The 21,480-nt window shown below is 56.8% G+C and overlaps 1 protein-coding gene across 2 annotated transcripts; it reads right to left on the reverse strand.

The window, feature by feature from the left end:
- Positions 1-5: 5 nt before the first annotated feature.
- Gpat2 (glycerol-3-phosphate acyltransferase 2, mitochondrial) lies at positions 6-16,294 on the reverse strand. 2 transcript variants are annotated; one of them, XM_047522833.1, is made up of 23 exons: positions 16,200-16,294; positions 15,520-15,686; positions 8,817-8,932; positions 8,571-8,684; positions 7,652-7,725; positions 7,134-7,238; positions 6,808-6,936; positions 5,480-5,579; positions 5,011-5,144; positions 4,631-4,730; positions 4,320-4,532; positions 3,825-3,947; positions 3,593-3,675; positions 3,144-3,262; positions 2,504-2,574; positions 2,181-2,439; positions 1,953-2,101; positions 1,736-1,813; positions 1,282-1,413; positions 1,080-1,200; positions 935-1,000; positions 644-699; positions 6-305 (listed from the first exon to the last, which is right to left on the reverse strand). In XM_047522833.1, the coding sequence occupies exons 3-23, from the start codon at positions 8,877-8,879 to the stop codon at positions 189-191; spliced, it is 2,406 nt and encodes an 801-aa protein (XP_047378789.1). In that variant the 5' UTR covers positions 8,880-8,932; positions 15,520-15,686; positions 16,200-16,294; the 3' UTR covers positions 6-188. The 2 variants fall into 2 exon arrangements, with proteins under 2 accessions (XP_047378789.1, XP_047378790.1); XM_047522834.1 differs by lacking the exons at positions 6,808-6,936; positions 7,134-7,238; positions 7,652-7,725; ... (2 more) ...; positions 15,520-15,686; positions 16,200-16,294 and adding an exon at positions 5,837-5,906 and having other exon boundaries at positions 3,593-3,678.
- Between the last annotated feature and the right edge of the window lie 5,186 nt (positions 16,295-21,480).

Here is a 21,480-nt window from a genome sequence, read left to right on the forward strand (position 1 = left end):
AAAAGATACTCTGGGGTTTGGAGAAAGAAGACTCATCCATTCCCCTTGTTTATTACACCAAAGAATGGAGAAACCAAGACACGATCAAACCACAGACTTCATAGTCCCGCCAGGGCTTGCAGCCTCCTGTCTGCTGTCTAGGACCCAGCTGGGTTGAGGGCTTTCAGATCAGGCTCTGCCTCATGGTTCTAATTGCAGATGAACTGCCGAATGAACTGTTCCAGCTTGTCCTGATTGTCCCGGCTGGCAAATGCAGGGGACAGGTGGAGCTGGGAACCTGCAGGGCTGGGCATCTGCTGCAGCACCTGTGCCGTGAGATGGGACTGTGAGTGCTCCCTCCAGGGGCTGTGCTCACGGAGCCAATGGCCAAGCCTGGTCCTCAGAAACCTGCAGGGAGACCTCTAGCCCCTCAGGCCTGTGTCTCCAACCACCCACAGCACCCCACCTGGAAGTAGGGGAAGCCAGTGGTTAGGGAGACCAAGCTGGGTGGAAAACCACCCAGTCCTTCATCATGTCTATTCCTAGGTAAATCCCAGTGTCTAAGCTATCATCAGGGCCAGCCCTGTGTAGTGGGGGACACAGCTGGTTCCCTTAAGCAGTTGTCAGAGGTTGGAAGCAGGAGGATGAAAACACTGGCCCTCACCCCCAGGTCTCGAAAGGTCCAGACAGCACTGACGGCGAGGTTTGGGTCGGCATATTCTAAAGAGAGGAGAGACAAAGGCTCGTGGGAGGTAGCTCGTGGGAACGCAGCTTTCCTCCTTTTGTTTAAAAAGGGAACACCCCAGGGACAAGGCTTTGATGGGACTGAGGGGCCCAAAGGCCCTCTGTACTCAGGAGTTCTTCCTGGAGTTGGGGCTGCCCCTGCCAGCAGGGGGCAGCAGCCACCAGCAAATTCACTCCACTCCAGGAACCTGGGCTGGCTGCTTGGACTCACCAAAGATCCCCTCTTCCTGGGCCGTGGCCTGAAAGAACTGGAACAGCTGCTCTGTATAGCCTGCCTCTGCAGAAGGAAGGCGGAGATCCAAGTCCTGCCTGGGCAGATCCCCGCCCTGAGCACAGCAAGCAGAGGGGAGCCTTACCGGTATCTGGCAGCTGTCCCTGGTGCAGGAAGGCAGCAGCCTGTGCAAAGGCCTTGAGCAGCGGGCTGAGCAGGCGGCAGAGGAAAAGGAAAAAGTCGGGACAGCGTGACTGCTGGCTGAGCTGAAGGGAACAGGCCAGGGTGAGGGCAGCTCCTGGCACCTCCCTGCCGCCTCCCTCCTGGAGTGGCTTCTCCCAACACACCCTGAAGTACCGGCCCTCCACCTCCTCAAAGTCATCACTGTCACTGTCAGTAAAGTCCCCACTGGGTTTCCACAGCAGCTTTGCACTCAAACGCTGACGCCCTGTGTCACAGGCTGGCCGGGAGCCTGGGGTCTGGAAGCCGTGAGAGCCATTGGTCCCTGACAGGCCAGCCAGGGAATAGCCCCTCTATCCCCAGACAGGGTCCATGAAAGTCAAACCAGGATAAGCAGACACAGGGAGCCCCGAAGGATGCACGGGCCAGGGCAGGGGTGAAGGAAACCACAGCTACGCACGTCCAGGTCTGTCATGGCACGTGGGCCCGACAGGCGCAGTGCAGTCAGTGGCAGCCCACCCCCAGGGCACAGAGGACAGGGCAGCCTGGGCATGTGGCACTCGGAGAGGCTAGAGCGAGCCAGGCCCCCGCTCGGACTCTGCCTCCGGCCGCCACACCTACCTCCTCAGCAACCAGGAGCCCACACTGGATGAGCCGGTCCAGCACTTCCTGGCAGTAACAGTAGGAAGACTGGCAGGGCTGGGGAGAGAGGGACACCTGTGGGACCCAGGAAAGCCAGGGCCTCGCCAAAGGAAGGACACACTACTGAAGGAGGTTGCACGGCAGGGCTGCACCACCACCACCCGGGGAGGCCCAGGACCCCGAAGGCGGGGCTGACCTGCAGCAGCAGCAGGTCCTGCGGCAGCAGGTGCAGCAGCAGCAGGATCTGTCGGTGGAGTTCGCTCTGGCCCAGCAGCTCTATGCCCTGCAGCTCCCAAGGCCCCTCGGGTGGCACTCTGCCTGCCAGCAGCCCCCGCACAGCACAGGCTGGTGGAGGTGGGGGAGAATGAAGGGGCCAGTCCCCTCCCTGCACCCACACCCTACCACCCCAGTCCTCGGGACTCACCACCCACGGCCTCGCTCAGGAAGGCGGGCAGCAGCTCTGCACTCAGGCGTGCCAGGTGCATGAGGCCTGGGCCAGGCCGTGGCACCACCACCAAGTCCCCTCGGTGGACGCGCAGCAGGATCACGTGTGCCCGCAGCAGGCTCAGCGTGTGCTGCACCAAGCATCGCAGTTGCCCCGAGAAGCCCACATCAAAGCCACGCAGCAGCGTCTCCTCTGTCAGCCAGGAGAACTCCCCCAGGAGCTGCGACAGGACCACGCCCTAGGGGGCAGAACAGAGCTGAGCAGGAGCGCTGCCCCCAAGGCCCCGCCACCCTGCGGCCTACCTTCTGGTGCTTGAACAGCAGCAGCGTCGCCATGATGGCCGTGCTCATCACCGCCGAGCTCGCCACGCTAGCTGGGGCCGGAGGTGGGTGCTGTCAGGGGCCTGATCTCCCATCACCTGGCACGTCTTCCCAGCCACACAGCCCAGCTCCACCCCAGGAGGGGAGAGCAGGACTGGAGAACTGGCATTTGTCACATGTATGCAGAGCCAGTCCTGGGGCTCAAGGCATCGCCCTGGTCTGCAAGGCCCACAGGGGGCTGGGAAGGTAAAGGGACCTCTGCAGCCTGTTCCTCTGTAGGTTCTGTCTAGCCCCATACATGCAGGGCTCCATCCCGCTGTCCTTACCATTTACAGCTAAAGGCACGGTAAAGGGACACTGAACCCAAGGCAGGGCAGGTAGGACCTGGGGTAGTGACCACAGTTGAGCAAGTGCCAGTCTGTGCACTCAGCTACTGCCCAGCTGCCCTATGCCTTGGGCAGGGCCAAGGTCCACTCTTCTTCACATGTCCCAAGTGTGCCACCAAGGATTAATGGGTCAGGTGCAAACATCCATTTGGAACAGGGGTCCCTGGTGACTGGTCAACCAGAGAGAAGGGACCATTTAGGACCTGCCCCAAAGGCCTACACCTAGTTCCTCTTACCATGCAGGATGTGCCGGCTCAGTCGCCTGACCAGGAGCTGGTCCTCCTCCTTGAAGGCCAGGAGGAGGCCAGTTGTTGGGGTCCACTCCTGTTCTTTCTCTGTGTCTGGGACAATAGTGCTGGGACAGAGACACAGACCAAAGAATGAGGGACCAAATCTAAAACCAGGTGTGTGGGGGAAGCCCAGAGCTCTCACGAAGGTGTGCCCCCAGCCCAGCCCAGCCCAGCCCAGGGGATGGCTCCTGTCGCCCCCACTCCTTCAGGCCTGTGTGCCCTGCTCTACACTCAGACCGCAGGCAAGGCGAGTATCTGGCAGTTGCCCGTGACCCAGGCTGCGTGAGAGGCAGGGGTGCCGACGTGCTTGTGTGTATGGGCAGGGTGAGGGAGGGCTCCACTTCAAGAGCTGGGGGCTGCCTATGGGGCCCTGAGACCCCCACAGCCTGCTGTACCACTGGCCCAGCACGACGGGCTGCAGCAGGTGCTCCAGGGTCCGCCTGCCACCCCAACAGCTCCGGGCATTGATGGTGTACTCCTGCTGGGACGAGACCCTCAGGTGACCTGCTCTGGCCACAGGAAACCTGCACACAGCCCGCTGAGGCAGGTGAGGCTCTCCTCCAGTGGCTTTGAGGCCAGGCTGCCAGAAGCCCTAACAGACATCCATCCTGGCCCCTGGCTCCGTACCTGCAGGGAGAAGGGCTGGGCAAGGTGCACCCGGACGCAGACCCTGCGGAGGCAGCCCCAGCAACTGCGCAGTCTCCACAGGACAGCCAGAGCGCCCCTCCACAGCCCCAGGGGGCCGGAGGCCTATGGGGAGGAAAGGCTGAGCACCTGGCTTGCTGTGGACACTGCTCTCGGACAGGTCTCAGGGCTGCCTGCCCCATCCTGCTCTCCAGGGGTCCCTCTGCTCCCAGCCTGTAGCTTTATCTCAAGTCCAACCTCATGCATGACCCTGCCCTCTCCAAGCTCCCGTTTTCTCATGCAGGAAACAAATCCCTCCCTAAGAGGATTTTTCAAGAATGAAATGAGATGATGTAACAGCTGATACCTGCTATACAATGACACACCTCACTCCCCACTTAGACCCCAGCCCTAAGGGGGATTCAGCCACAAGACACAATATTATGCCTGTCTGGAGCTGGTGTCCACTTGGAATCCCCAAGGGCAGGAGGGTCTCACTTGATGCATGTCACATGATGTATCTGGAACCAGATCATAGGTAATGGCCACTGGCACCAGCATAGCATCTGAGACAGTGCCCACTTGGACTGCCTGCACCACCAGTCCTAGCCAGGCCTGGCCTAGGGCCGACAGCCGTGGCCCTGGAACTCCAGGAGGCTCCTCCAGGAAAATGAGCAGGGGCTGCCCACTGACCAGCAGCTGCTCCATGGCCTGGAACAGGAGGAAGGGGAGGCAGGAGTCAAGGCAAGAGCAGAAACAGAGCCCTATACCCTCGGCCTGGCTCCCACATAACCAATGGGAGCACTTACCGCCTGGACCACGGCCCTTGCAAGGACCCCTTCAGAACTGTCCAGAGAGAGGTTGGCCTCTGGGGGCAAGAAGAGCCCCCCAAGATTCCTCAGCAGGGCTCTGTGGGGCACAGAAGAGCCTAGTGAGAGAAGGGGCTCGAGACTGGGGACTGAGCAGGAGGCCTGTGAGAGCCTGTCTCGCCCAGGGCCAGCCTGTGCCCTGTCTGAACATGCTGAGGCACCGTGGCCCTGGGACCCACAGGATGGGCTCCCATATGGCTGGGATCAGCGCGTCCAAAAGAGGGCCTTGGGGAAGCTGCTGTCAGCATATGCCCGTCCCCAGTTACCCCTCCCAGCCTGGGACTTCTCCCGTGTTGTGACTAGGGACACATGGCTCTTACCTGAGAGCAGGGGAGCAGGCATGGGAGTCCCAGGCCACACGGAGCACACCCAGGCCCTGGGAGAGCAGCACAAAGGGCAGCAAGATTCCATCTAGGAGTGACTTGTGAGTAGAGAGGAAGACGAGCGGCGACCCCTGCTCCAGGGAGAGCCAGAGGGAAGTGCCCACCCGCCCCCACCCCAAGTCACAGGAAGCCAAACCCAGCACCTGCAAACTCAAGGCAGCCCCAGAGGGAGCAGGGAGCAGAGGAAGAGCTCCTCCCGAGTACACTTGCCAAAACTTTTAAGGTAATGCACTGAAGTAATGGCCGTCAAGACCATGATGAAAAGACGTCAGGAGCAGCCCCATGGGAGCAGGACCGTGAGACAGCAAGGGAAGGTCGCCCAAGAGCAGTGCATTTTTCCCACCAGATGACAGGCTCGGCCTCGCTTCTGCTCCTGCCATGTCATCCAGCGTGGGCTGGGCCTTACCGTCTGGGCGGCCTCGCCGACCATCTTCATCTGGCCCCTGTGCAGCTGCACGTTCAGGAAGAGGCAGTTCAGGACCCGCAGCAGCACCCAGCTCAACAGCCTGGGAAGCAAGGCCCAGCCTGAGGAGCAGCAGGGTCGCCTGACACGAGGCTCAGCCCCACAGCACCTCAAAGGACTGCCCAGAACCCCTCTACGGCAGGCACTACCACCATCCCTTTTACAGAAGAGGAAAGTGAGGCTCGGAGAGGCCGCACGCTGCGTAAGAGTAAAGAATGCTAAGCAGTAGGCGCCAGAGGCCACAGCCCAGGCCCCAGAGGCGCCATGCTCTCCCAAGACCTCACAGGGACGTTGGCTCACGTCAGATTCACAGCCATCTACTTCCATTCACCCCAAAGGAGACCAAGACCCAGACTTCTCCAGGTAGAACCCAGCCTGTCTCTGCAGACTACCCGGAAAGTCCCTCGGTGACTCACTCATCCCTGGCTTTAAACACCAGTTGCATGCTACAGCTCTGCCCCAGACTCTTCTGAGCTCCAGACCCCATATGCAACTGAGTCCCCAGTCAGGAACTGGAACTTTCTAGGTCTAAAATATCCTTCCTGGGCCCAACGCCCTCTCCCTAAGCCTGTTCCCCTCTGTACCTGCCACCAGGTTCTAGAGCAGCGATGGCTCCCTTTCCTCCTCCCTGCCCATTATTAGCACCCTGATCTCTCATCCACATTTTCCAGCCTCTCCTGTCCGTCACCACAGCTCACCTGCACTGGCAGCTTTCCAGGTGCTCCTCTGGTCTCTGCTCCAAACCCCAACCCTTCGGTGTCATCCTTGCTTGAAACCTTTGAACCTGCGTTCACGCCACCTAGAGACCCGCCTGAACCTCTTCTATGGTCCCAATGATCTGCTTCTTTCCGCCTTTCAGCCCCCTCTAGCAGCTCTCCCCGCTTTACTTGCCAGCTTCCAACCACCCTTTCCTGGTCAGGGCTGTGCTAATGCTATTCCCTCAGCAGGACTGTCTCCCCTACCCTCACTTCTATACCCCGAAAGTTAGCTTCCTGCCCCCTTTTGGTCCTGGCATACGAGTCTTCCCCGAGTCGTCTGGGTCTCAGCCCTACTCCTTCCTTCTCGCAGCTAGATCTCTGTTCACCCCTCCATTCCCAGCAGTGTCCTGCATCTAACAGGCACACAGAGCTGAGCTGGATGGGGCGGGGGAGCATGTGATGACAGCAGGCTGCAGCCCACACAGGAAAATACCGTCCAGCTCTTCCTCAAGCCCACTCTCCAGAAGGGCAGAGGCCCCAGCCCAGGGACAAGTGCCTTCGGTTCAGAGTTACCTGAGCAGGAAGGGGCGGGGTGGAGCCTGGATATGGCCCAGGATGCGCTGAATCTCTCTTTCCACAAGGTCTGGCGTCCGGCCTTCCCCGGCCCCTCCAGGAGCCCTCCCCGAGAGGAGGCTCTGAACCCTGTGGGCGGGGGGAGTGGTGCTGGACTGAGGCAGGGTGCAGATGGCCCCCCCAGGACGTGGCCTGTGGTCTCCAGTCTCCTTTTGAGAAAAGGCCCAGGCAAAGAGAACACTCTAGAAGCCTTACCCCAGCCAGCCCTCTCGACCACCCCTTTAAGGATCCAGAAGTGCCAGCCAACCTCCCGCCTGCCTCCTCACCCACTGCTTTCCATGATCTTCTGCGAGGCATCCTGGCAGCGGGGTATGTGCTGCTCTAGAGACCACAGGAAATAGCAGAGCCTGCGAACCAGCCAGCCTCGAAACCTGGGCACAGCCCCCAGAGCAGGGGGACAGTGGTTCAGAGAGGCCTCACGTGGGGCCCACGAGGGGCTATGCCTCAGGAAGCCATCACACCCAGCCCAGGCCCGAGTCTCCAAGACACTGAGCACACTTACCACAAGGCAGGGAGAACTGCCCACCCGTGTGTGCCCTGGCCCCACCCCTCTCCCCACCAAGAGGGGCACAGGTTCAAAGCCTGACGTGCAGTGGGCGGTCCATACATGCTCACAGGAAGAGCTGCAGGAGTGCTCACCCGCCTCTCCCCACTGTGGGCAGGGGACAGGACCCTTCTTTTCCATCATGGGAAGAAAATGGCACTTTAAAACCAAGCAGGACCCCCAGCAGCCCTCCACCAAAAGAGCCCTGCCCACCACCCTGGCCACCCCGGCTCTGACTACCTGGTGTTCTCCTCCTTCACTAGAATCACGTTGCAGAAGCCCAGATCCATTATGCTTCTGTGGAAGAGGGACTCCTGCCCAAGGGGGCAGGGACAGCATGTCCTGGAGGGCCTTTGCATGGGCCAAGGAGTTCCTGCTCCGCCCCTTTAAGTGGCCCTTCAATTCTACCAGGAGAAAGGATTATAGCACAGCATCTTCCAAAAGACATTTGACCCAGATCCTGATGCTGGCTCAGGAAGAAGGGTTCCATGCTCAAAATGGAAGTGCTGCATCCTGTACAGAATTGCTGTCCTGGAGAGCAGCAGATCAAAAGTCTGGGAAAGCCAGGCGTGGTGGCACATGCCTATAATGCCAGGAGCTCAGGAGGCTGAGGCAGGAGGATCTTGAGTTCAAAGCCAGCCTCAGCAACAGAGAGGTGCTAAGCAACTCAATGAGATCCTGTCTCTAAGTAAAATACAAAATAGGGCTGAGGATGTGGCTCAGTGGTTAAGCGCCCCTGAATTTAATCCCCAGTACCCAAAAGAAAAAAAAAGTCCAGGAGTTCTCTTATCAACATTAGAGGACATGTAACCTAGATCTTCACCAGAACTCCAGGCACCTCAGCATCAGCACACAGCGTGGGTGCACCCAAGGCCAGGGAAGTTTGAGTAAAAGGTGTTCCAACAGGACTCAGGCAGATGGGGCCAGATACCAGCCCTCTGGGCATGCCCTATCTTCCCTTTGGCCCCTCTGGCCTTGGAACTATCCACAGCCCAGCAAAACCAATACCAGTGCATCTAGTCCCCAAAAGACAAAAGCAGAGGCATGGGGTACAGAAGGGCAATGTTTGGAAAGACAAAGAAAGCAGCTCCCAGGACCATGGCTCCCAGAACCAAGCTAACCCGAGCTTCCAGTGAGGGCCAACCTGACTGACACTTACCCAGCTCTTGGGGGTACAAGTCTGGCAGCAGCGACCCACAAAGGGACGATACTTCCCTAGGAATGGTGTGATGGCCTCCAGCTTCATCCCAAAGCCTGAGGACCACAGGCTGCCCTGGAAAAGGGCCACAGAGAGAGATGAAAGGATTCAAGATCCTTGGCAGAGGAAGATGGGCACCAGGAATTGGGCACAGGCAGGGAAATGGAAGGACAGAGGGTATCCTGAGAATGAGAGGGGTCACATTACCTCCTGGCCATTATGGCTGCTTCTCTGCTGGACTGGGCATCTGGATTTCAACATTGTGGTCATGAGGGTCTACAAGATCTGGGAACCAGGCACCTTTCTTCCCACTGGAATCTGACCTACAGAAAGGTGGAAAGATAGAGCCATATGGAATCTGAGCCATAACCCAGGAGTTCCTAGAGGGACTCCAGGGTCCCACCCCCAGACCAGAAAGGCAACACCCAGGAGAGCAGCCATGAGGAGGACCCAGGCTGGAAACTAGGCGTTTGCTCAGATCAAAGAACCATCTGTCCCAAAGAGCCAGCTGTCCTTAAAAGGTCTCCCAGTGTCCAGGTCAGGGTCCCCCCCCAGATCAACATGAGAGGCACTGCTTGTCTTACCATCAACACTCACCCTGCCAACTCCTAGAACTGACCAAGGCTGTACTGGAGACCAAGACTGCTACTGTGCAGGGGGAATGCACAGGACTGGACCAGCAGGATAGGGGCACGGGACCACCAAAGAGGATCAGAATCATCGCCACAAGGGCACCAGGTCCTGCTTACCTGCTCTTCCCCTCTCTGCCAGAAGACAGCCCTTCATCTACTCAATCATTATAGGAATGTGGGCTGAACACTAGATGAGGGACAGCTGGGGTAGTCAGAACAGAAACGCCACACAGACCTGTTCACAAGGAATGCACATCCAGTTGGGTATGAAAGAGCTCTTTCCACAATCAAACCCCTCTCACATGATATTCTCCACAGAAGACATCACTTGGTATAAAACAAACCCCTTAACTAGCAAATGTCTACCTTCCCTAATACAGCATGGAACCCCACCCCAATGCCTGGCCCCAAAACGGCCCATTTAAGTCCCCTCTACCCTGATCTCTCACCAAGTCCCCGATTAGTAGGCTGTTCTAATTATCTATACTCATCACCCTCAAAACACCATAAACATGCCCGTCTGGAAGTGGCCTCCCCTTCCTGCCACCCACAAAATTTTGCCCATGGCTCTAAGCTCAGATGCCTCTGGAATACACTCTAGGTCTCCCTTTCCTCCCTGAGTTCCCCAGTCCAAGTTTGCTGGTCAAAGAGCCATGTCAAGCCCCCCTCCAGGCTCAGGTTTCACTTCCCATCACACCCAAGTATCCAGAGGCAAGGGCTGCAAGGGCTGCCTCTCATTGGGCCCCACAGCACCTGCATGGAGGGAGTCAGAGCAGAGGAGCCGGATGACAGTGCCTGCCCTCCAGGAATTCCTCAAGCTCTCCCCTTCTCTGCCCAATTACACAACTTAGAAACACAAAGCCAAGGGACAGGATCTTGATTCCAACAGTGCACAGGCTCTGGGGGACTCATCCCAAATGCACATTTAAAAACTACTCTCACAGTCCCATTTACAGCCAGCTGGCACAGGAAGACTCAAAGCCCAGGCTGCACTTTGGGGAGTCCTGCCTCACAAGGAGGATCCCCCCAGCCTCAAACCACTACCATTCTCAAAATCTAGCCCCACTAGAACTGGGTTAATCCTAAAAGGGCAGTGGAAACAACAAGGGTTAGGGGTATCTTCCATCTGCCAATTAAGTCAGCCCACACAATCCAGGCAATTCTGGGATGTATCTTTCTAGGACCCAAGTTCTCAAAATAGAGACTCTGAGGTGGGCACTGTAGCCCACACCTGTAATCCAGCTACTCAAGAAGCTGAGACAGGAAGATCACAAGTTTGAGGTCAGCCCTGGTCAATTTAGCTAGGCTTTGACAAAATAAGATTAAAATAATCCGGCCTGGCATGGGGGCAAACACCTATAACAACAGCAACTGGGGAGGCTGAAGCAGGAAGATCCCAAGTCCGATGCCAGTTTCAGCAACTTAACAAGAACTTGTCTCAAATAAAAAAAATAAAATAAAATAAGCTGGAGACGTGGCTTAGTGGTTAAGCACCTCTGGGTTCAATCCCTACCACCAAAAATTTCTTTAAATTTTTTAAAAAGGAAAGAAATCACGGCCTTCTGCAGCCCCTGCCCTGATGCCCCCCTCCCCAGCAGAGGTTGCAAGCTGGCATCCAAAGGGCAAATGCAGTTCTCTCATATCTGTTTCCTCTGTCTCTATAATGCACAAAACCGTTATCAATTAGGGAAAAATGTCTGAAACAAGAGAGCTTGTTATATAAAAATCAGGTTTTCCAGCTGCTGCTGCTGTAAAAATAATGTGCAATTTGACATCTCTGAGCATGTATTCCACTGAGCCTCTGCTGGGGGGAGCCCAAAGGCCACTGTCTCTTCAGCTTGGGGCACAAATGCTCCCGCCCGCCACTGCATGGATCCTGCTCCGCGCACATCTGAGAACGCAGCCCTGGATCAAAGCACCGAGCGCGAATCCGTCCCTGGGTCCAGGCCGCTCACGCTCTCCAAGCACCGCGAGAGACCTGATCTCGCGAGGCGAGACTCCAACACCGCCTCTCCGCCCCGCAGCGCCCCGGCTGCCCCTCGGAGCTCTGGGCCTCAGACCCACGATGGGCGCTCCCTACGGTGCCCCAAGGGCGCCGGGAGCCGGGCGCCGGCTGGCCGTCGTCCTGGGTGCTACAGGCGATGACGGGGCAACCGGCCCAGCACTACCCGCTACCAAGCTTCCCCCAGGGGCTCCTCTGCGCCTCAGGGACCTCATGGCCTGCGCTCCACCCTGTCCACTGCCCCGCGCAGCCAGCACGGAATAGGCCGACCAGGCCCAGTTCCCGGCCCAGGGCCAGATCTGACTGGCCCAGGAATCTGGCCCTGGGCGGGAAACTGCTCCACGTCTCTCACCTCACGCCCTCAGTCAACTCCCGCCAAAGCAGTAATGCTGCGCAACGACGACGTGCAGTCTTACAGGCAGTCCGGAGAGCCAATTGGGACGTGCGCCAGGCCCGAAGCCCCGCCCCACCCCGTGGCGCCTCGCCGCACCCCGTGGCGCCCCGCCCCACACGCACGCAGCACGTGCGGATGCTCTGGGCGGGGCCTGCGGGGGCTGGCGGCCCCTCCGCCGTGGGCACCCGCGCGTTTGGCTGTGCGCGGGCCGTTTGCCTTCCCAGATAGGCCCCTAGGCCTCGTAGGGACTCCAAGACGTATGCAGGACCCAAGGTACCCAAAAATTGGACGAGGATTCAAGGGTAGGCAGAGTCCACCCTCGAGGAAAGAGGGTCTCAGGGTGTCCCCGCCACCAAACAGTTCTGGCTCTAGCAGAATTCCAAGTTGGGGACACAAAGATCACACCGGGTGTGGTGGCACACGCTGTAACCCCGCGACTCGGGGGGCTGTGGCAAGACTGCAAGTTCAAGGCCAGCCTTGCAACTTAGATCCTGTCTCGAAATAAAAAATACCAAAAGGACCGGGGATGGAGCTCAGCGGTAGAGCCCTTGCCCAGCAGGCTTGAGGCCCCGGCTTGAATCCCTGATGCCACAGAAAGTGACGTCCGTGCTGGGAAGGTAGCGCATTGGTTAAGCAGCCCTGAGTTCCATTCCCAGTACCTGCCCCGCAAAAAGAGAGAGGGTCACCAAGTCAGGCGTTCCGCATCTTTTCCTCTGTTAATTAGAACTCCAGACGGTACTCGGGGACCTTCTGCAACCACAGGAGGTGGTTTAGTTAATACCCAATTCCTGTGTCAGCCCTAAGCTCTGCGAATGGAGACCTTACGGGTTCACTGATCTTTTGACTGTGTTCCCAGCACTCAGCTGGAGAGCTGCAAGTGGTAGACATGCTGTACAGAATAACGAGGGGATGACTGGGCTTTCTTCTGCCCCGCCTGCCCTTCCCAGAGCCCACCTGACTTGCAGAAGGTTCCAGGTTTCAGAACACTGTGACACTGCAGGAACCAAGACACGTGGGAGTCTGGCCGGGACCCAGGTAGCAGGAGCCAGCACACATCCCACCACTGAAGGGTCTGCCCACACCTGGCTTAGTAAATTTTATGTGTTTTACCACCGTTTAAACAAAGACCAGTCAGGCCTGGTAGCACAGCGACTTGGAAGCCGAGGCAGGAGGGTAGCAAGTTGGAGGCTAGTCTGGGCGAGTTAGGGAGACCCTGTCTCAAAATAAAAAATAAAATAAAATGAAATCGGCTCAGAAGTAGTTCAGTGGGGGAGACCCCCTCAGTTCAATCCTCAGTACCACTAAAGAAAGAAAGAAATGCTAGATACCACCTTCCACCTAAAGAGTAGGCAGAATTCTGAGATGAGATCCAGTTATTAAAACCTTATATATCAGGAGACTGAGACAGGAGGATCACAAATTCAAAGCCAGCCTCAGCAACTTAGTGAGACCCTAAGCAACTCAGTGAGACCCTGTCTCTAAATAAAATATAAAAGGGGCTGGGGCTGGGGCTCAGTGGTCCAGTGCCCCTGAGTTCAATCCCCAGTACAAAAAAACAAAAAAACAAAAAAACAAAAACAAAAAAACACACAAAAACACACACAAAAAAAACCTATATCATCCTCACCCTTGAGTGTGGGCAGGACTTATAACTTGCTTCTAATCAGTGAAGGTCAAAGGCAACACATATACTACCTAGAAAAGGTGAAAGGAATTTGCTGATTTGATTAAAGCCCCCAGTCAGTTGACTTTAAGTTAATTAAAAGAGAGATTGTCCCCAGTGGGTCCAACCAATCAGATGAGCCCTTTAAAAAAGGATGTAAAGAGGCTGAGGTTAGGAGGATCACAAGTTCAAATCCAGCCTGGGCAACTGAGCAAGACCCTGTCTCAAAATAAAAATGGTGGAGTGCCTGTGGTACTCAATCCCCAGTACCACACACAAAGACACATGAAACAAATAAATAACACAAAACAATCTGTTTTGCAAGAACCCATCAGAAGGGGCGAGGGGCTCAGCCCCACAGGAAGAGAAACAGCATGCTCCCAAGGTGAGTGGCGGGGCAGGCGGCAGTGGGTACAGGGAAGGAGAGGCTGAGTGGGCCTGATGGGGGTGCCTTGCGTTACTAATGACTTCCAGCCTCTGCTCAGGGTGCCTGTGCGTGAATGCGAGCCAGGGATGGAACCGTGGCCTCATGCGCGCTCTGCAGGTGCTTCACCACTGAGCTACACCCTCAGTCCCCGCTTTTTTATACAGGGAATTGAACCTAGAGGCACTTTACCACATCCCCATCCCTTTTTTATTTTTTATTTTGAGACTGAGTTGCTTAGGGCCTCACTAAGTTGCTGAGGCTGGCTTTGAACTTGCCATCCTCCTGCCTCAGCCTCCCGAGTCGCTGGGATTGTAGGTGTGCACCACCACACCCACCCACCCCCAATTTTTTTTTTTTTTTAAACAATGTTGATTTATTGACTTAAGTGACTGAAAAGTTCAGGGGTAGGTTTCAGGCATCAGTGGATTCAGGTGCTCAGATGGCGTCACCAAGAAGGCTCTTGCTAACTTCCCAAATCTGTTTTACTCTGTGTGGGTTTCATTCTTGGGCTGATTGCTTTGGGCAGCCAACACCAGGTGCATACTTCCCACTAAGAGACCAGACACGTGGGTGTCCCTTTCCTAGAAGTGTCAACGCAATCTCCAAGGCTGGCCCTCTTTGGCCTAGACCTGTTAGCACAAAACGACCAGGCCAGACTCAGACTTCACAAATCAGCTCAGCTGTTTATTCAGGAACGAGGTTTCATGCCGGAATGAGGGGGGACAGGGATGGTGTGATGCGCCTCTGAGGGACCCACCTTTCTGGTGGAAAATGAGCCTCTGAACAAAGAAAGAGACTGGCCTGCGACAGGTCAGACTGAGTGACTTAGTGAGCGTGTCATTCTGGGCACTTGGGAAGCCTCGGGTGGGAGGCCGGCGGCCAGCACCTGGAGAGGAGTCTCCTGGAAGAGACAAAAGCTTTCAATGGATGGCTTTCTTTTCACTCCCTTTCCCAGGCCACGCTCTTAGGGCTTTTTATTTTCCACATCCAATACCCCCGGGTCACCCGACCCCAGGACAGCAGGGGAATCCTGGCCTCCTAGGCAACAGCACCAGCAGTTGGACATCCGAGAAGGTGGACACCTCGGAAAGCTGGACAGATGGAATCGGGGTCTCTCGTCTGCCCAGCTCTGGCCTGGCCATCCCAGGGCAGCAGGATGGCGGCTATCTCTGGGCAGGGGACCGTCGTGACGGGTTCTGCAGCTGGCAGGCCCTACGTGGGAGAGTGGCCTCAGGGGGCTCAGTGGCTCTTACACCCCTGAGCGTTTCCTCAAGAAGAGCTTTTTCTAGATCTTTCTCCTGACAGAATCCCTTTCCTAGAGCAGGGTTCAGGGTTTGGGGGTGGTGGTGGTTTTTTCCGGGTGCAGAGGATAAACCAGAGTGTTTTAAACACAGATGACTGTGTGGGGGAGGCCCTGGGCGTCCTGGGCCCTCGAAAAAGAGCCCTTAGGTGGAAGCAAATCTGTATAATCAGCCGCCAGGGAACCGCTGAACCGGCCTGTGTGCAGGCTGCAGCGGGCGCAGTGGCAGGGGAGGAAATGGTCACCCTCAACAAAAGCCCTTCTGGCCCAGCCCCAGGGCCTGCAGGTCCCCCAGCTCTTAACCACCACCCTCTCTGCCCCGGGTCCACAGGCAGCTGGTGGGTGGCTGCGGCATTGTCTCCGCGAGCGCCGGGGGTGATGGCAGACTGGCGCTGCTATGGGCAGGGGTAGGGCCTTCCTTTGTGCAGCCCCCAGAGCACCTCCCCCAAACCACCGCCCCCCACTCCCGGGTTTTGAACGCAGCCCACAGACCTTTTATGGCGGGCAGCGTGGTTGTATAATAAGCAGCCAGTCACACAAAGCTGAGCTCCAACTGGGTGGGCAAAGACCAGAGTGGGGCTGCTGCTCAGGGCTGGTCTGTAGCTGGCCCCAGAAACTGAGCAGAGCAGCAACGGGTGGGTTGGTTAGGATTCTTTCAGCTGCAAGAAAGATGAACTCATAAGGGTTTAAATGATAAGATGCATCTCCTATGCCAAAAAGCCAGAGGTAGGACAGCCCAGGTGTGGTTAGTTCAGTGCTGCAGTGACATCAACAGAGATCCGGGTGTCATCTGCCTTTGCATGTTGCCCTCCTCCGTGGGCCATCTCTGTTCTCAAGCCAGTTTCCCTCATGATCACAATATGGCTGCCATGGGTCCAGGCATCACATCCAGACTTGACAGCACCCAGCACAGGAGACTACCTCTTCCTGGGCACTTCTTATAAGAGTGAGGGAATTTTTCCCAGAACCATCACCCTGCCAACAGCTTTTCTGCTGTGTGTCAGTGGGACCAGATCTGCATCATACACCCATTCTTAGCCAGCCTCTGGCAGGGGGAACAGGAAACCCATGACTGGCCTGAAGAATGTAGACCATCCCAATAGCACAAGATTCTAACACTCTAGCAGACGCCCGGGTGTGTCTGCTGCACCAGACACAGAGCTTCTTCCTACCCAGAGATCAGCGGGAAGGGAGTGGAATTCTGCTCCTGCTCTCTCCACTAGTTGCTGGTCCTGGACAAGATGTCCCCCGCCAGTCGCCTGTCAACACAACCCTGATTTGACATGGAGGCAAAGTCACCAACCAGGGGACAGATCGTGACTGTGCAAGGCTGTGGCAGCACTCTGCCCTCTGATGGCTTGCTGGGGTAGCCTCCACTGTGACAAGGGACAACCATTTGGCCACTTCGCAGGCAATGAGAAGGAAGGGAGACTCCACGGGATCCTGCTGGGGAACATCCTCCTGCAACGTCCTTTCCCCCTTTTCCTCTCTGTCCCTTTCTTACCTTTTTGGTTTTGTTCACCATGTGAGGATGTGATGTATGGAGCAAAAGCAGCCATTTGGCATCAAAGAGGGAAACACCAAGGAAGTCGCAGACTTGCCAACCCTAGGATTGGACCCTGATGGGCCGGGAGACAATCCTGGTACCACACAGATTTGTTCTGTGAGTAAACTGTTCAGCTGAGCTCAGACTTGCAGCCAGTACCCCGTGGCGGACACAGAGCTCAGCTCCCTCGTCCATGAACGGAGAAGAGGCTCAGTGGCGGAGACCTGTCTTGCTCTCGTGCCTGTGATGGCGGGGCCTCCTAGGGTCCACCCACAGGGCACCCACTGGCCTGCCCCCCGGCCTTGCGAGCTTGGGAGGAAACCAGAGCCTGTGCCCAGTGGTGAGTCGCCTGTCTCTGAGTCCCTCCTTGTCTCTCTGGCAAACTGCCCCATGACCACAATGCCCAGAGGACACAGGTGGGGCTCAGTCACAATCGCAAAGAACAAAACCACAGAAGCCTGACAAAGTCTTAGGCAAGTAGACCCTCTCTCCTCAAGAGGTGAGAAGTCGGAAGCCAGGAGACCGTGGGATGTCGAGCCGCCAGGGTTGGGGTGCGGCCTCAGGGACCGGGGTCCTTTTAGCTCCCTGTTTTCCAGTCCTCGGCGGGCGGCTCCATCCTCATGGTCACAAAACGGCTGCCACATCCTCCGCCCAGCTTCTTATCCCAGGAGGAAGAAGGGGAAAGGCAAAGGGGAGGGGTCACTGGGCCTCACAGGAAAGCAGTGACCGTCCTGGGAGGCTCACGTGGAGGACGCCTGCCATTGGTCCTCCTGGTTATGAAGCCATCCTTGGCTTTGAAGGGGAGGCAGGGGAGAATGGCTGGTGGCTAGAGAGCTGGTCGTGGGCGCCACGTTTGTCCACAGGCACCCAAGACGCAGGCCAGCACTGCTCCCTTCTGCACTCCATAACTCTGGGTGGCTCAGTTCACGCCCCCAGCCTCAGTGTCCCCGTCCACCTGGCACACGGGGAGGAAAGAAGACAGCCTCCACGCGGGTCCCTGAGGCTGCAGTGCTGGCCATTTCTCTATCACCGTAACAGTGACGAGAGGAAGATGCTCCTGGCTAAGGATGAGAGAAAGGAGGAGGAACCTGGGCCCCAGAATCCCCCCCGGGACACACCCTGTGACCCAGAGATCTCCCGCGGGGCCACCATCTCCCAGCAGCATGGAGCTGGGGCTCAGGCTTTACCACATGGACCTCTGGAGGACATCTAAGGCCCTTAGCACAATGCCCTCTGCGTGGGACAGAGGGACCTCGGGCTGGCATGGGATTGGGAAAGTAACTTGATTTCAGGCGACAGAGAGTCCAATAGGGTCCAATAGGCAAGAGGAGAGGCAGACCTCAGGAAGGACTGGGCCCCAGGCTAGGGAGGCCTCAGAGACAGGATCCGCTGCTCTCCCTGGCCCCCCTGGCCTCTGGGGGTCTCCCCATTGCCTCCAGCACCTCCTTTCCCTTTGCGTGGGGAGAGGCGCTTTCTCAGCCCCCGGCTCTGGCGTTCCCACCGATAACAGACTCCTGGCATTCCTGAATTTGTTCCAGGTCCCTGGACACGGCTCATCCTGCTGTCTGCCTCCTGGTCAATCAGTTCCGCCAAGGGGCTCCAGCAGCGTTAGCCAAGGTGGACACACACCTAAACAGTGACTCTGGGCAGGGAGAGAAGCCAGGGCGAGGGTCCTCTCCAGGATCCAGGAGAGGGATGGGTGTTCCTTTGAGGACCTGTGCTTCGGTCCCAAGGGAAAGACAGACTAGGTATTCTTGTGTCCCAATTAGGTGCTACTAACCTCTCTCTGGGTCACTGCAAATCCCTATTTCATAAGTAGCAAAAACTCTGATTCAAATGGCTTAGCCTACAAAGGGAATTCGTGGATTGATCTCACAGAGAAGTCATGCCAGAGAGGGACTCAGGTATGGTTTGATCCAGAGGTCCAAGATGGCACTACTTCTTCACAATATTTTCTCTGAATATCAGTTTCACTTCTATTTCTATTTCTCGGCAAGACAGTTTCATTTTAGACTGGCTTTTCCTCTATAGAAAAGAAAAAGGCTACAGCCGTTTCCAAAGTTTTCATCTGGTCTGAACCCCGACCCTAGGGGAGCTCTTTTTATCTCTGTGTTTCAGAGAAGTGCCGGGACTTTCTCTGGTTGGCCTGGCTCTTGTCGTGTGCAGCCCGAACAAACCAACTCCTGTGTCGAGGGGGAGGGGTGGCTCGTGGACGGACCCGTCAAGTCACATCCTTCCTTCTCCACATCCCCTCCGGGATGCAGTGGACTTCCTCGGGGTCACAGGGACCTCAAACAGATTTGGGGGGCTGTAGAGAAGGAGAGGGGGAATGAAGCAAGGGCCCACATGCCATCTCCAAGGTCTGGCTAGTTTGAACAGGACGAGAAATCAGATGCATGGGCTGCCGACCCGAGGGGGCAGCTTAACGGCCCCGGATGTGCACGTCCTGCCCGCCAAGCCCGGGACCATGGTCGGTCACGTGGCAAGAGGGAATCGGGGTGCTGATCAGCTGACCTCAGAGAGCTTCTCAGCCAGGCTTGGTGGAGCTCTTCTAGTCACAGAAACTTGGGAAGCTGAGGCAGGAGGATTCCTGGAGTCCAGGAGTTCAAGGCCAGCCTGAAAACATACAGCATGAGTCCATCTGGATAAATAAGTGAACGAATTAAGACAGTGTCCTGGATCAGCCCGGTGGCCCTCAGGCAACCTCCAGGAGACAGGGTGGAAGGGGAGTGTCAGAGTGTGCTGGGGTTCCACTCACCAGCCACTGCTGGCTTGGGGCTTGGAGGGGGAGCCATGAGCCAAGAATCGTGGGCGGTTCAGAGAAGCTGGGAGAGTCAACAGGCTCCAGAAGGAACAGCCCTGATCTTAACCTAGCCACACTGTGTTGGGCTTCTAGCTTCCAGAAGCTAAGAGAATAAACGGGGGTCACTTCAAGCCAATGAGTTTGGGGTGATTTGTTACAGCGGCGACAGGAGACTGATACATCGCAGGAGGGAAGGAGCCGAGCTGGCACCACCTGGGAATCCACAGGTAGCACAGGCCCCTGTGCCATCTTAGATTTTGGATCTACACTTTAGAAGTCCCAGTCGAGGTCAAGTTCATCTCAGTCATGTACTCGACCCAGTGTGTTCAGGACACTACCATTTCAACAGAGTCACCACAAAAACCCGAGCGACCATTTTACCTGATTGGCCCCAAGCCTTCCGAATCCAGGGCTGCACACTCAGGGCACGTCTGTTTCCGGATCCCCATCGAAGTGCCCCAGAGTCACCTGTGGCCAGGGCTAGTGCTCTGCAGGCACAGGCCTCATGGCTGCACCTCTGTTGCAGGGAGAGGATACCGCATGGGGTTGAGGCCGGAGGAGGCCCCGTGGACCCTGCACGGGCCAAGAGGAATATTTAAAAAGCTGCACCTGGAATGTTCCACCTCTAAAGACTGGGAGCTCAGAGCAGGGGCCAGCTGCAGAGAGGTGGGGCGCGAGCGGGCTTCGTCTTTGGAAAGGGAACAGAAAGTGGGCAGTGGCTCGGGCTTTGGACACAGAGCATCAGAAACCCCAGGAGGAATGAGGTCAGCTGCAAACTCTGGGTTTGATCTTGTAGGCTGAACAGTAGCCGCAGGGAGCAGGCCAGCAGAGGAGCAGGGGACAGCAGCTGCCTCCTGCTCCCTGCTCCCCTGCTCCTGGAGGACAGTGGGCCAGCTCAGGGAGGGCTGACAGTTCATGATGCAGGCAGCAGCGAGGGGGCGGCCAGGAGAGCAACCAGAGCCGGGCTTGGTGCTCTAAAGTCCCCACCAACGTACCCCTTTGAGAGGCCTCAAGAGGGCAGAGATGTAACCCAGCCGGATTTGGAGGTGCAACCCTTTGGGAGGTAAGGCTAAATGGGCCCTGGTGTGGCAGGACTGTGACTTTTTAAGGGGAACTATCTGAGCTAGATGTGCTGTCTCCCTGTGTGATGTCCTGTGCCACACCAATGAGAAGGCCTTCAGCAGAAATGCCACCTGATCTTGAACTTCAGAGCCTTCAGAACCATAAGTAGGATAAACCTTTATTCTTTATAAATTACTCAGCCTGTGGTATTCCATTATAGCAACAGAGAAAGGACTTAGGCTGCTGTAAAACATGGGAGAGGCAGAAAGGAAGTTGTGCATCCAAACAAACCGAAAAGTGAGATCTTCTAGAGCCCAATGAGACCAGGAGAAACACTCAGGACCTGGCCAGGGAAGATGGGGAACGGACTCAGCCTCTCCCCACCATGCTGACAAAAGAGAACTGGAAGAACTGGACAGGGAGGGAGCTGAACACCCCTCCTGGGAAGGCCAAGTCCAGGCCCCAGCAACCCACAGACCTTGCCCATTCCCGTGTGGGCTGAACCCTGAAGCCCTCTGCCCAGCATTGTAAGAGTCCCACCCACTCACTGTGGCCAATCACACGTGCCTGGCTTTTGACCTTGACCCAGGGCAACCTTCGTTTTCTGTGGAGGGGTGTGGGGTCCAGAAGCTGAGACTCCCCTTCTGCCATCTTTCCATCATCTCACCTAACCTGACAATAATCATTCAAGAGGGGGACCGTGCTTACCACTTTACAGGCAGGGCTGAGGAAACAGAGGCTCACGGAGGACAGCCCTGTACAGCAGGACAGGCTTGGTTAGGCTGCTGTAACAATCGGCTCTGAAATCTCAACAGTCTGGCTCTTCCACCCAGCCGGGTCCTCTGAGGCTGGCAGGAGAACCTGCAACTTGCAGGTTCTGGGGCTTCCAGCTGGTTAACCAGTCTGGGCCAGCGGTCTTTGCAAGATGACAGGTGGCAGCTGCTCACCAGTCTTTTATGCTTGGGTGTGATGTGCTGGGATGAGCTGAGAAGCCTGGGGAAGCAACCGGAGGTCCCAGGAGCCCTGCCCAGCTAGGAAGCGG

This window comes from Sciurus carolinensis, chromosome 13 (genome assembly GCF_902686445.1).
Source record: "Sciurus carolinensis chromosome 13, mSciCar1.2, whole genome shotgun sequence".
In the NCBI taxonomy this organism is placed as follows: domain Eukaryota; kingdom Metazoa; phylum Chordata; class Mammalia; order Rodentia; family Sciuridae; genus Sciurus; species Sciurus carolinensis.

What these genes read in the sequence shown, in the direction of transcription:
- Gpat2 (XM_047522833.1), bottom strand. Translation starts at nt 8,879, where the DNA reads ATGACCACAATGTTGAAATCCAGATGCCCAGTCCAGCAGAGAAGCAGC. An exon ending in CAAGGGCCGTGGTCCAGGCG is followed by an intron (nt 4,533 to 4,630) that starts GTAAGTGCTCCC and finishes CTCCTGTTCCAG; the next exon opens with GCCATGGAGCAGCTGCTGGT. An exon ending in CCCGTCGTGCTGGGCCAGTG is followed by an intron (nt 3,263 to 3,592) that starts GTACAGCAGGCT and finishes TCTCTGTCCCAG; the next exon opens with CACTATTGTCCCAGACACAG.